The sequence below is a fragment of the Fusarium tjaetaba genome (genome assembly GCF_013396195.1).
Source record: "Fusarium tjaetaba strain NRRL 66243 chromosome Unknown NRRL66243_c0000048, whole genome shotgun sequence".
In the NCBI taxonomy this organism is placed as follows: domain Eukaryota; kingdom Fungi; phylum Ascomycota; class Sordariomycetes; order Hypocreales; family Nectriaceae; genus Fusarium; species Fusarium tjaetaba.
In genome coordinates, this window is record NW_023501244.1 from 24,775 (window position 1) to 38,113 (window position 13,339).

At 50.2% G+C, this 13,339-nt stretch overlaps 4 protein-coding genes across 4 annotated transcripts; 1 reads left to right on the top strand and 3 right to left on the bottom strand.

The window, feature by feature from the left end:
* Positions 1 to 218: 218 nt before the first annotated feature.
* Positions 219 to 908, bottom strand: FTJAE_2515 (uncharacterized protein; the record flags this gene model as incomplete). Its single annotated transcript, XM_037348717.1, has 2 exons — positions 219 to 596; positions 651 to 908. 2 exons carry the CDS (start codon positions 906 to 908, stop codon positions 219 to 221), a joined length of 636 nt encoding a protein of 211 aa, XP_037210370.1.
* A 555-nt stretch (positions 909 to 1,463) lies between these two features.
* On the top strand, positions 1,464 to 2,879 carry FTJAE_2516 (uncharacterized protein; the record flags this gene model as incomplete). Its single annotated transcript, XM_037348718.1, has 4 exons — positions 1,464 to 1,553; positions 1,606 to 1,647; positions 2,283 to 2,561; positions 2,742 to 2,879. 4 exons carry the CDS (start codon positions 1,464 to 1,466, stop codon positions 2,877 to 2,879), a joined length of 549 nt encoding a protein of 182 aa, XP_037210371.1.
* A 473-nt stretch (positions 2,880 to 3,352) lies between these two features.
* FTJAE_2517 (uncharacterized protein) lies at positions 3,353 to 6,196 on the bottom strand (the record flags this gene model as incomplete). Its single annotated transcript, XM_037348719.1, has 1 exon — positions 3,353 to 6,196. The coding sequence occupies one exon, from the start codon at positions 6,194 to 6,196 to the stop codon at positions 3,353 to 3,355; it is 2,844 nt and encodes a 947-aa protein (XP_037210372.1).
* A 4,738-nt stretch (positions 6,197 to 10,934) lies between these two features.
* Positions 10,935 to 12,386, bottom strand: FTJAE_2518 (uncharacterized protein; the record flags this gene model as incomplete). The annotated part of the gene is made up of 3 exons (XM_037348720.1): positions 10,935 to 11,510; positions 11,563 to 11,727; positions 11,778 to 12,386. The coding sequence occupies 3 exons, from the start codon at positions 12,384 to 12,386 to the stop codon at positions 10,935 to 10,937; spliced, it is 1,350 nt and encodes a 449-aa protein (XP_037210373.1).
* Positions 12,387 to 13,339: the final 953 nt, after the last annotated feature.

Here is a 13,339-nt window from a genome sequence, read left to right on the forward strand (position 1 = left end):
ACATGGAAAGACTGATAGGAGTTAAAGTCAATGTAAAGCACCAGAGATATCTCAGCCATCTCTCGACTCATGCTGACTACCATACATTGTGAACTGCCTTGGCCTGCTCTGGTCTCCCATGCCATGCAAAGCGGCTTGCGCCATGACGCATTCTGACAAGCATTCCTGAAACATCTCCCACCATCTTCATAAGAACAGGAACGTTATTCCATGCATGTTCAGTCTGAACGATCAGTCTCTTGGTGATCCGGAGACTCGTATAGCTGACGCATCATGCGACGATTGCTGCGACGTTCACGCTCAATGTCATCCTGGAGAGTCTCGTTTTCCTGTTGTAAGTTGTCCACTCTCCATTTGAGGGATTTGACTTCTAGTTCCATGGATTTCAAGCCCAGTCGAAGTGTGCGCTGAATTTCCTGTTCTTGTCTTGCTAGGCGTCCTCTGGTACGTTGCAGGTCCTTCTTGTGAGAACGATAATCTTCGTCCATAGCAGCACGTCCCTTTGCAATATTGTCATCAAGTCGTTCATTGATACGTCGATCAAGGGCAAGAAAGCGGCGGTCAAAGACTTCCTCGCGATAGTAGTAGTGACGATCCTATGGACATGTGAGCTCAACCAGTTCGGAGGAATATAGAGGCAGAAGACAAACAGGAAGATGACGGTGCTTGCAACGACGAGTCTCTGTTCTATCAGTCGTGTTTTGAGCATCAGGAGCTGGAGCATTGGTTGCCGCTTCGGCGGTAGCCTCAGTGACATTTTCGGTGGCCGAGGCTTGAGCTGAACTAGCAGCAGCTTGGGCGGTAGCTTCAGCCTTATCGTGATCTTGCATCGTGAATGCTTTTCGAAGCCTCTCTGTCTTCTTTCGTAGTTTGCGTCGGCGCTGCGCACCTAGTCGTGCGCGGGCCATATTGGCGATAAAGTTCGGATCTTGATGCTAAGTGTTGATGTAAGAGGTATAGAGCGATGGCTGAACACTTGGCAGTTTGGCAAGGATCTCGAGGTGCAAGGATAAGAACGAATACCTAAGTACCTTAGTCGAGGGAGAATCAACAGAAGGTAAAGGAAACCAAGAGAACTGTTATTACGACATATAATTTAGAGTAAGGTGATGCATGACACTGGCAATGCACTGTTAGATGCCACTGCAAGTTGCTGCCAGCTGCTGCCAGCTGTCATCGCCGAACGGCATTCACCTTTCTCATAACCTACTACCCAATCAGCACTGCAGCCCGAATGCAGAATAGAGAACAATAGAATGCGGCCACTGTGATTCAACGTGCGCTTCTCGCAATCAGCTCCTCCATCTGGAGCCTATAAATTCTCTCTTCTCTCCCCTCTCTCCCTCCCTTCTCTTCTTCCTTCATTATCATCCCCTCACCCCTACAGAGGTCAACCACAACCAAGCCTTCTTCTTCTTCTACAACCTCTGTCTATTACTTTACCCTTGTGGCGGTCGTTCATCATGGCCAAGAAGTCAAAGCCTACTTTACGTGAGCGCAAAGCGCTTCAGGCGCTTCAAGAACAATCTGCGCCAGCGCTCGCCCCCCCGTCGGTAAGCTAGAAGAAAACCCGCGTCAGATACCATGTCTCACTGACCGCCATAGACTGAGGTCGATATGGCAGACATGGAGACTCCTCTTGATCAGGTATGTCTGCTTTCTTTTCTCATCCACCCTTGACTGCACTCCTCTGGTTGTCCCTTCTTCCCTGTATGTGAGCCAGAAGCATCAAAGCACCCCGACATAACGTCCAGGTCCCCGCGTTTGTCTTCAGACGCCGCGGCCTTGGATGTCGGGTCCCAGGCTGTTTGATCCAGGTGCTCATGTGAGCATCTCCAAGCTTAGCTTGGACTGCAGCTTGGGTCGCTTCCAGGTCCTCAAAGTCAAGCACAAAGGTATCCAGTTCGACTTGAAATGTAATTCGGGCCCTTCGCGGGTACTGTTTTTTCCTGGGAGAGTAGTGCAGCCCCCCCGTGGGTGCTGGTTTGTTCCGTCGAAACATCGGGTTGATATCTCCGGGCTTAGCCTGGGCACAACTTTGACTTTGGGGATCGCGGCCTCGTACCAGTTTACCTCGGGAGTACAGCCCACATTGCCTTGAAGTTGCGTCTTGGGCTTTGATATCGCTCCGGCATATCGCGTGGGGTCTGTCCAGATGGTCAATTAGGTTGCTCTGGGACTGGAGATCAGGGTTCAGTGGTCGCGGCACCAGAGGTTTCAAAGTGCATATCGAGGTGCAGACATACTCAGCTTCGGAATCCTTGGCTGACGGATGTGATTAGCAGGACACTCTTGAAGAGTTCGACGCCTCGCGTGAAATCGCCGCCATCAAGACACGCCTCGACCGACAGGATGGGGATACCGAAGAGAACCGCGAACTAATCACTATAGCCGGTGCCAAAATTTTCGAACTGGAGCCTGTAGTCAACAAGATGGAGGATGAGTTTCCGGATGTCAAGGAAAAGCTCCGCGCTTGCAAGAAAACGCTCGACGGGTTCTCAGATGACCTCGACGATATGGCTAGAGTCGACAGTGCCAAGTGGAGCCGTATCAACGACCGTGTAAGTACATTCTTTTGAAGCTTTGAAGCCATGGATGCTAACATTCTCATCCCCTGTAGTTGATGAACTTGGGCAGCAAATAGGGTCAAATGTCCTCGTTGATCGACAAAATGTCGAATGAGAATGCTGAGCTCAAGGAGCAGATCAAGAAGCAGAAGGTCGCTCTCGAACAGGAAAAAGGAAGACAACGCGCAGCTCAAGGCCGACATGGCCAGTATCATGCGTCGACTTGCCGCAATCGAGGACGTCGTCCTCCCGGACATGTGCGAGGCGGCCGAGAAGAAGTTTGGACAAATGGGCGTCTCAGATACTCAGTGATGATCTTGGAAGATGGATATGTACGCGGCAATGATGTGCTTAGATTCCAGCCAATGACTGTAACTCCAATTTGGTCACAACTCGGCTTGTGTGTTGGGATATATGAATGGTAGCTGAATGAACAAAGACGCGCTACGCCTTTGAACAAACGCTTAAATGCTTGAAAACCGTGATGTGATGTGATTGCAGTAGTTTGTTCTTGAACACCTTTGTCCAGACAACTTTGTCTGTTCCGAAGCCTGTCAATGGACGCACTTGCGCTGAAGAAAACCCCGCTTGGGGATGAGAGAGGGACATGGCCAAGAGCAGAAGACATGAAGACATCACCATTCACAATAGACAAACATTTAACAAGGGCACTACTTTTATTCACTGCAAGCGCTATCCAACAGCCCAGCCTGTCGAAATCGAACCAAACAATCGCTGTCCTTCCATCACAGCCATACATCGCCCAGCCAAACTCGACCGCTCGCTCACCTGGGGCTCGTCGGATCACCATTGCTGCCGCTGCCGCTGCTACCGCCACCGCTGGCCCTGGTGCAACTTGCCCAGATGTACTTAACCCGGTGAGAGTCCATGGGGGGCGACGCGTACTCCTCGCCGCTCGACTGCGTGAAACCGCTGACGTTGCTGAGCATGCTAGAACTACGTCCACGAGAGCGAGTCATGCGGGGTTCGAAGGGAGGTGCAGTGGGGGGAGGCTGCCAAGGAGACATGGACGGGAGAGTGGGAGCCGATGCCGAAGGGAGGACGTTGTCAGAGGCGGACCAGAGACCAGTTGGGTAGTGAGGAGGAGCCGTGGGATCGGGGTTCCAAGTACTCGAAGTCGTAGGCTGGAAAGGCGGGCCAAGGTGGGAGTGTCCTGCGTCAAGAGTAGGCATCATATCGTAAGACATGCCATTCGAGTTGATGTACTCGTGGAGATTCTGCAGTTGCATTTGCAGGTGTCGAATCTCCTCACTCTTGTTGGCATTGTTCGCACGAACATGAGCCAGTCGCTCGTTGTAGTTGGCTTCGATACCAGCAACATGACCCTGCCAAATGGAACGCTCTTGGTTTCGTCGTTCTGCCTCATCCAGACCGCGGTTGTTGGCGTCGGTGATATTGGCAAGTTCGTTCTCAACCTTGGCAATTCGAGTCGCCACCTTGTTGCGGCGGGTGTTGAGATTCGACTTCTCGACTTCCTTGGCCTTTATCTCCTTCTCCAGTCCAGACTTGAATTCCTTAAAAGCCTTCTGAGCTGCCTCAAAAACCTTTTTCTCGCTACTGTACTGTTTCTCGACCTTCTTTTTACGTTCGCCGAGTTCAGGTGCAGTGTCGAAGTTCTTGAGCTGATCAACGAGTTGCTGGGTATCACGCTCTGCCTGGGCTTTCTGCGTCTCTTGCTGACGAATCTTTTGTCGGTACTTTTCGTCATGGTTTCCAGCCGAAGAGAGTTGATTATCCGTCAACTCGTTGTCCTTCTTGAGGGCGTTGGCGCGGTTCTTGTACTCCTTTCGTAGAGTCTTGAGGCGGGACCTCTCCTCGCTAAGCTTGGCTTCGACTGCAGCAATCGATGTCCTGAGAGTCAGGGAAGGCGAATCCGGGTGGAGGGAGCGCTGTCCGTTAGCAACGGGAGGCGGAACGCCATCCGCTTCTCGCTGAGTGGCCTGGACAGTTCTGATGCTGGTTGAAAACAGAACCTCATCAGTCTGGCTATCCACAAACTCACAGACATACTTGGAAGCAGGTCTGAGTCCGTAGATGTCACCAGTCCATCGAACTCCTTGGTGGGATTCTCCTGGGGACTCCTCGATCGGAAACATGCGGGTGGGCTGCCAAACAGCGTTGTTCACTCTGACGTAGAATGGCTTCGAGGTATTGGCTGGTCTCGAATCTTCGCCTGAAGATTCAACTGAACGCGGCTCGTCGTCGTCGATTTCGGGAAAATGGCTAGTGTTAAAACAAACTTCATCGCTACCAATATAGGATATCCAAATTTGGTTGGGTTGGTTGTTGAACGGAGCATTACCAAGATTGTGAATGTCGGTAGCATTAGTTCCAGCAGACTCAGAAGCCGCATGGGATAACTCGTACTCCTTCACCACAACAATCTTGGTGCTCGCCAATGCCGCCCATAGCGGTTGCTGTAAACGAACTTGAGTGCTTTGCTTTCTTCTTTTTTTGCTTGTAGGTACTGTTGATGTCGAATTCAAGCCTGCTTCAGTATCAGGCGTTGCGAAGCCTCCTTCATTAGCCGTATCGCTGATCACACTTGGTGGCTTTCCGGCCTCAGGATCGCTGGCACCGACAGAAGCGTTGGCCTTTTCGCGTCTGAGATACCATTCTCGGATATATCGCACAATTCCTTGGGTTAGAATGTGAATGGCGAGAACACTTCGAATCCATCCGTAGGCAGACATCTTATCGTATGCGCTAGAAGCAGAGTCGACAGGGTTATTGAAAACTTGGGGCAACCGCCAGTGCTCTGGTATGTGTCGAGCCACACGACCCCAATGAGCTTTGGTTCCCCTGAGTAGGTGATGACCTATCACCCACATAAAACATGTCGTTAGGCCTCGCGATGTTCCATCCCTAGCACTCGTCCCCCCTCCCAGAGTAATGGCAATGACTGGCTTGGCAAAATCCAGAATAGCATCCTGGATTGGACCCCACAGGAAGAGCCAAATCAGAAGGAAGAAGAAGTCAACACACAAGACAGTTACGAGAGAGGGCATGGTCGAATTGCCGTCGAAAATCTCGGCAAGGTTGATGCTCATTCCCGAACTGGTGGCGACGGGAGGAACAAAGGTAAGGAACGTGAAGATGGTGTATATAACGGTAAGCGAGAGCGAAGGGACGTGCATAAGAATGATGAGAATAGCGAGTGTGTCCTGCATAGGAAGAGACTTGAGAACAGTGGTTGCGAGGTCGAACGGACCCGAGTCGCGATGGACATCAGCGTTCTTCATGGCATTGACATCGATCTGGCGGTGGCCAGCCTCGACACCACTGAGGCCGTTGGCGTTGGATGAGTCGGACGACATCTCGGAGACGGCGTCAAGAGAGGAACGGCGGAGGTCGTCGGTACGGGAGTCATTGGAAGCATCATAGACACACTGCTTGTAGGGGCTGTTGGCGTGACCATTGACGGGCGTCGACTGTCCAGCAGCACCAGCAGTACCTTGGTCAGATCGGCGAAGAGAGCTGTCGAGCAGGCCCGAGCCCTTCTTGTCGGAGGAACGCTTGGCAGAACCTACAAGCCCATTCTCATGGCGATTATCGCGATGATTGGCGGCGCCTTGCTGTCGCTTACTCGAACTTGGAGCGCGAGGCATGCGCAACGACTTGTCTTGCTGCCACAGTCTGACGAACCCAGGAACCACTTGGGAACAGGGCCGGCAGCCGGGACAAGCCTTTTAGGGACAAGGGCTTGGTGCAGAGAGTTGGCGACTCGAGTGTTATGGCGTCTCGGTCGATCTTTAACACGAGGGGGCGGGTAAAGTATCGGGTCTCGGAGTAATATGTAGTAGAGTTGGGAGGCGAGCCGTTGCGACAAGAAGGTTCGTGGTCGACATGTGCATTCGAATTGAAACGGTCGGGAAAAGAAAACACGGGCGACAAAAGGCTATGATCAAACTGATAAGGGCGACGACAAGAGGGGAACTATCGTCAAAATGCAACAAAGCAAAACCTGCCAAGATCGGCCGGAGGGCCGCAGAAAGCAAGTAATGAGCGTTGCAAGGAGGTAGTTTTGATCGGTTACGAGATGATTTACAGTGGGATGTTGTCAAGTGGATAGATAGTTGGTAAGATAAGGTAAAGAAAAAAGACAAGGCAAGGTAAGGTAGGGTTGACTGTCGGTTGAAGTCAGGTGGTGGAGGTGGGAGATTTTTTGGCTGTCAAAGCCCAGTCTTGGATTGGATTGGATTGAAAAGGAAACAGAAAGGAATAGAGAATAAGGAATGGAGTGGCAGAACGCAAAGACGATGGATAGATGGGAACGGGAATAGCGGGTAGAGGGGGACTCGCACTGTGCCAACAAACAAGCCAACGCGGCTGTTTCTGGCGCTGTTGGATGCTAGAGTCCACTGTAGTCCTAGTGGCTCGCATGATCTCAGCAGGGCTCCAACCTCTAACTGCCAATGGATGGTTTGCGAGCTGCACGAGGATCCCCCGTTGGAGTGCGGAATTGGGGCAGCAGTTGGGGGCAGCTTATGTATTCTAGTGGAGTGCGCGCTAAAGGCGCGTCAAAGCTGAAGTTTTTGAGTTTGGGATGCAGGTTTTTTGCTGGAAATAAATGAAGCAGTTGACGATGGAAATCTGCGATAGATCGCTCGAGGCTTGAACCGCTAAAGCTATGTACGATCGGATCATCTGGGTTCTTGCAAGTGGATCAATCATATTCAAGTTCCGTTTCTGGTCGATTTTGGCTTGTCGAATGCCAGCGGATCAGGTACTCAGGAACAAGGTTGAGAAGGCCAATTTTGAGGCGCTAGACTGCGCTCAATGGCTGAGTCCTGCCCACAGACGACGATGATCAACAGCCGAGGATGAAATCAGTGTCAATGTCTAATGCCACTCTCCAGGACGATGCCCTCAAACTTTGCGAACAAAAGATCATGACCGAGAATCGAGATACTAGCTTCAGTACTCTGTAAATAGCGCCCTCTTCGCGCTGAAATTGGTTTTTCTCAAGTAAAAACAACTGATCCATTCGGGAGTCACATGCTCCACCATGAAACACTCCGTGCCTCTCACTGTGTGAACCCTGTTTTTAGCATAGGTACTGGTAGCAGATGAGACAAGGCGAAAGGACGGGAAATAATTGGCAGGGACCAAAGTCTTTGTCCACATTCGTCACAAGACCATTCTTGAGAACGAATTGATTGACAGCACAATGCCCGGCTGTGTTGCTGCGTTGACGTTTCTTTGCAGGGTCTCATCTTGTTTCTATCACAGTTCTCTTAATACTGCGTTATATAGCCTGTTTCTTGTCACGCCCATGTGCCCGATTTCTTCACTCACATCTCGATATAACATCAACAATGTAACATTCGCGTGGGCACGCCATCGCTTACACGCTCTGGAGTCTGCCAGGCATTGGCCAGGGCACACCCCGGCTCTGCCGATTCTAGGGCTTCTCCGCAATGCAAGAAAATCACTTAACAATTCCAGCCTCATCGAGAGTATCCATCATCAGCAATTGCGCAAGACGGTGAACAGGTACTCACTCGGTAGACTCCGATGCGTAGGCACATGCCAGAAACAAGATGAGCGAATCATGCCCCAGATGTTAAGCTTTGGGATTGTCGCCCCCCATCTCACACCTCGGCCGGATCAAGGTGTGTCTAGGGAGCGACGGCCGAATGGCATTCGGGTACAGTGGCCTGGCCTTGGAAAAAACAGAATTTACTGCTTCTGACGTCGTGAGCGCCATGGCCTGCCCGTTGTGGGAAAGGCCCTGAGCTGGCCTAGGCTGGCTCAAGGGGGACAGAATTTAGGTAGGATGACATGGATTGTTCCTAGGGCCATCAACTGCACGGACACGGACAAGGACAAGGAAGCTGAAATGGTATTTGGTCTTGAGTCGTGATGAAACAACCAGTCTTTTTGAGATGAAGTTTTTTGTTTACTACTCTCGAGAGTCAACATCGCCATTTAACCTCACAACGATGAGACAGCACATTCCACCGGCTGCAAATCATGCAACGTGGCCCAGGAACTTTATCTGGAATCCAGCGCCTAAAACAACAAATTAATTCCCGACTCACCGTGGCTGATCGTCTCCCCGGGACGGTACTTGAGTCATTAGACTCAGTCCATTTTTTCACTTTCGGCAGTTTTTCTTGGCCCGTTTTTGCTCTAATTTCAATGTTCCCGCTTTTGCCCTTGCAACCATCGACAAAGAGCCTCTCCTCGTCTCGATGTGGACAATCACCGATGGAGTGCACCAAATTTCAACTTCCAGGCTCATGGTTACATCGTCAAGGCTGCTCAATTTTGGCAAGCTATTCCCTGTAAGACGCTGCAGGCTCCAGGGACTTTGATAAGCTCCACAGAGGCACACACAAAAATGAAGTTGTCGCATAAAAACAACAGAACCAAAAACCCCTCCTTATTCTTTCGTCAGTTGACGACTAAGAGCGCCGATCGTCCCGCATAGGTTTTGTGTTCACGAATAGATCATCGCACAGTGATCGTCTGCCACGACTCAAACGGCCGTGCTCACGCATGCTTATGCGAGTCCGTTACTAAACATCATGCAGCCATAAGCCATGAATTGCGTGATGAAAGCTTTGGAAGTGTTTCTTTCCTGGGATTCTTGTGTTTGTCCGTGGAACAATTTTGCAAGGTGAGGAGAACAGATGGGGGATCAAGACAACTCATTGCTACCTCAACCCTCCAAACTCTTCACAACAACAACCTCCTGAGGAGTCTCCACGACGCAAGTGATGATCGCTACCCCGCTAGCAGCAAATCGAAGCACCACCTTCAGGTCTTGGCTTTGATCCCTATCGATGAGGGGGATCTGTTTGGGTGCCGCCCCCGTCGGCACTTCTCGCACTTGTTTTTGGCTCGCCCTATCAAATTGCCCCTGCTACCCTGCATATCAGCTTTCTGCACTCTGTTTCGTGTGCTAGACCATGGGGTGGTGTCAAATGACGGTGAGCGGATAAAGAACCGGCCTCTACGGATAAGGAATCTTTGTAGGTGGTCTGAGTGCCAGTTTCACTATGAGTCTTCACAGTGGTCTGATATCAGGTTCACGACTTCTCTGGATGTCTGGTTCATACATACATCTGAAGCTGTATCCTTAAAAACTAACTCACAAGCTATGCTACTCTGGACCCTGTTCTAGGCGGGGGAAGCTTTGGAGCTTCGACTCTTCTTTCATGCGGGATGCCCCGTGCTGCTGCATGACGGGCGCCACTCGAAGCCAGCCCTGTCTGGACGGAGAGAATCGCTGGGTGCTGTGATGTTGCAGGGCATGATGTGCTGTGATATCTTCCGATATCACGCTTTCCGGTTGTGCTTCCGATGCGTTGTTTTCTTTCCGGCGGGGAATGATTGTCGCGAAAACCACCACAAATGGCCTCGGAGAGCGATAACGAGGGACAGTCCTGCTTGGGGATGGTATGACTTGAGATGACTGCCTAAACAGGCAACCCGATCTATTTGCACGTCTCGTGTCTATCAGGTACAAGCTCGATACCTTTTGTTGTGGCTTGTGACAACTTGCCTCCTCTGGCTTGGTTTACTGGTGTTATGAGCTCCGGCTATGAGATTCTCAAAAGCATTCCGATGTTGCCGGTTGTACGGATACTCAACCCTTTTCATTCGCTTGCCTGGATATCACCATGCCAATCAAGACGGGACACACTTAGCATGAGCCATGCAAGTAGCCTCTGGCAGGAATACGTCTTTCTAGTCCCAACTTGCATACAATGAGGCCATCAGTCGATGCCTCGATACTTGTAGCCTGCGGCTTGCAAGGGATGGCAAGAAAGCTTAGGACCTCTGGTCTAAGTGATGAAAAGACTTATGTAAACTCAGTGTATCTTCTGAGCAACTTAGACCAGTTTATTGTGCTAGCCTACTTCAGCTCCAAGAGGTTTCTTACTCCTTGAGGCTTGCTCTTGTAACCAAAGTTATCTCGTGATCTGCAGTTGATGTTCGACTGGGGCTCGGCAAGGCTTCACTCGTTGTCATTTTCGATCAGTATCCTTCCAGCCTTGTGATACTCCGTAGAATGAGGCTTTGTCTATCTTGTCTCCTTTAACAATGGTCTGCTCTGATCAAGAACACGACATGACACTTGTGGAAGTTGAGATCATTGGTCAGTTGCGACTCCTTCCTCCAAGATGCTGTAGATATTGTAGAAATATTGATTCGTCGCCGTAGAGAATGTTCCCCGGAGTAAGTGTTGATGCCACGATATCCTGCAAGCATGCCGGACCCTCGCCATGATCTTTATTCATGTCAAAACGTAAAGCCCCCTGACACTCAACCTCAATACTCGTCCCACGTAACTCGCTATCCTACCCGTCGATTTCACCCAATGCCCCATCCATGTTAAGCCTCTCCATCAGCATCTATATACTTTTCTTCTATTTGAGCCACGGCTGCCAACCTTCTCTTGTGTTTCCTGGTAAAGCTTTTAGTCCTTCGCTGATCCTTTTTTTCCTTCCCAAGAGCCCTCTTCCTCTGCGCCCAGAGTTTATGCTCCAGCTTGTATACCTTGAACATTGCTCGTCTATATATCTCGCTGTTTCGGTTTGTATTACTTGGTACAAGCTTTTCGTAAAGCTCCCTCGGAGTTTCTATGCCGCTGGCATGCGTTGGTGGAGGCTGAGATGCTTGCTTTAAGGAATGAGTATCTCCTTTCCTACTGGCCTTCATCTTCTCCTCGAGGGAGGCGAACTTTTGGTCGAAGTTGGTGGTTTTATCAACCCCTTCTTGAGGGGGTTTCTCGGCCATGTCTTTGGTTGATGGCATTTTGAAGGTCGGGCTAAGTTTGAGGTTTGTGACGCCGACTAAGCGTCTTGTGCCAACGGTATGGAACTCGATGCTCATGTAAATTGTGTTGTCCCGAATCCCGGTCGCGACGTAGACATGCAGTTGTGGTAGAAACGATCCATTGATGGTATCCTATGAGAAAAACATCAGCCTGAGATCGGGTGAGCTGCAAGGAGAGACTTACATTCGCTAGCCCTGGGCCGCCAATGTGGTTCACAATGTACATATTGATAGAGCCAGGCACAGGCTCAACAGGCACAGGTCCTCCTATCCCATCCGCTTTCCATTTCTCAAGTGCAATATTGGTAAGGTCATACAGTCCATTGGGTTTTATGCTGCGTTTCTTTCCCTGCGTGGCATTAGCATCATGTGTTTTACCACTTCAAAACATCCACATACGCGGTTCTTCTGAAAAGTGATCTCAGTGTGTTTTCTTGCATTTAACTTTATACGATACACGTTCCACTTGTCATATTTCACTTCGAATGATGCGTTGCCCGTAGTCCAATCTCTTTTTGGCAGTCTACACTCTTCACATTCGACGCTCTGAAGGATATTTGCCATAATCCTAACCTGCTCCCACTGTGGGCCTTCAAAGATCAGCACGCCGAGATCGTTATACAGATAAGGGAGAATGGCCATCTCCATATCGGTGTCGACTGTTGCCTGAACACCAGCTACTGCGCCAGGAGGTATAGTTCCCTTTGCTCGTGGTTGCAGCGCTGGTTTGAACTTGTTGAGCGTCGGCCAGCTTGAAAAGGCTATGGAGGTATTCGGGATTTTTATAATGGTATACTTGGCACTGGGGTCTGCGGGAATCGGACGTGCTGATCTGGCTCCTGGCACCTGCAGACCACTTGGCCAGGGCCTTGTGGTTCGCTTTCCCTTTGGCTTCTGCATCTGCGTCTGCTCCGGCTCTTCTTTTATCATGTTCCTGTAACGCGCATAGCTCGCGGGTCTGAAGAGTGCTCGGGGGCCTCTCAGAGCATTGCTTGCTCTCACTGACATGATGGTTAGCTTCCGGGCCAGATCCGGGATGTTAGCAAGGAGTCTTGACTCGAGGGATTGCGCGGGCGTGGATCGGAATCTTCAAAAACAGTTGACGATGGCGCAATGCAGAAGCTGAATGTTAAGTTTCGTGGCTGAAGCTACAGCGAGGCTGAAGTGGGGGACCGACGCCACAGTCTGGGCATGGCCGCGGCAGCATCATACATCATCCGCAGCGGTATCCCGCGGCTGTATGAGACCGTGATCCATACACAAACACAGTTAATATGAGCTTAAATCCGCAATTAAGACGGCAAGTAATCGCCATATATAAAGGTCTATCTTTCCAAGCCCTGGAGCTGTCATATATAGGGTATATGCTGACCATGATATAATAGAGCTTCTGTATATGGGAAGAGAGTATCCCCTCGGCTTTGACTACTTTCGACCTCGCCTTCACAAAGCCTTCATCTCAAAAGCTGGAGAACGTGATGAGGATAAGATCCGCCAGGGGATTGCACAAGCTGAGTATGTCAAGAAAGGTATGTTTTTGAGACGAGTGTGTTGATGACATTGGCTAACCTATACGATAGAAATTGAAGCATTGTAAGTTCTTGTTCCTTGGGTTTACGTCGCTCACATCGTGAGACAACTTGCAACTCATTCGAATATGATTGTTGTTTGTATTTATACCACGAGTATCCCTGTCTATCGGCAAACATCACGTATCGATGCAAGGCATCCCACTACATCACAATGCACCAGTCGCAAACACTCCAGTCCATGCCAATAAGTTCATTTATCCCAAAAGCTACATTATCCTGATATCCCAACCATTATCCGTCAACCTGCTTTTTACTAATCATATGGGGTATAGGTACTACTTGAAAAGGTATCGCACATTGAGAAAACGATATGACGCCAACGCGTAAAGGGGAAGGGGGGTATGTTGTGCATGTAGAAGATGCTGATCG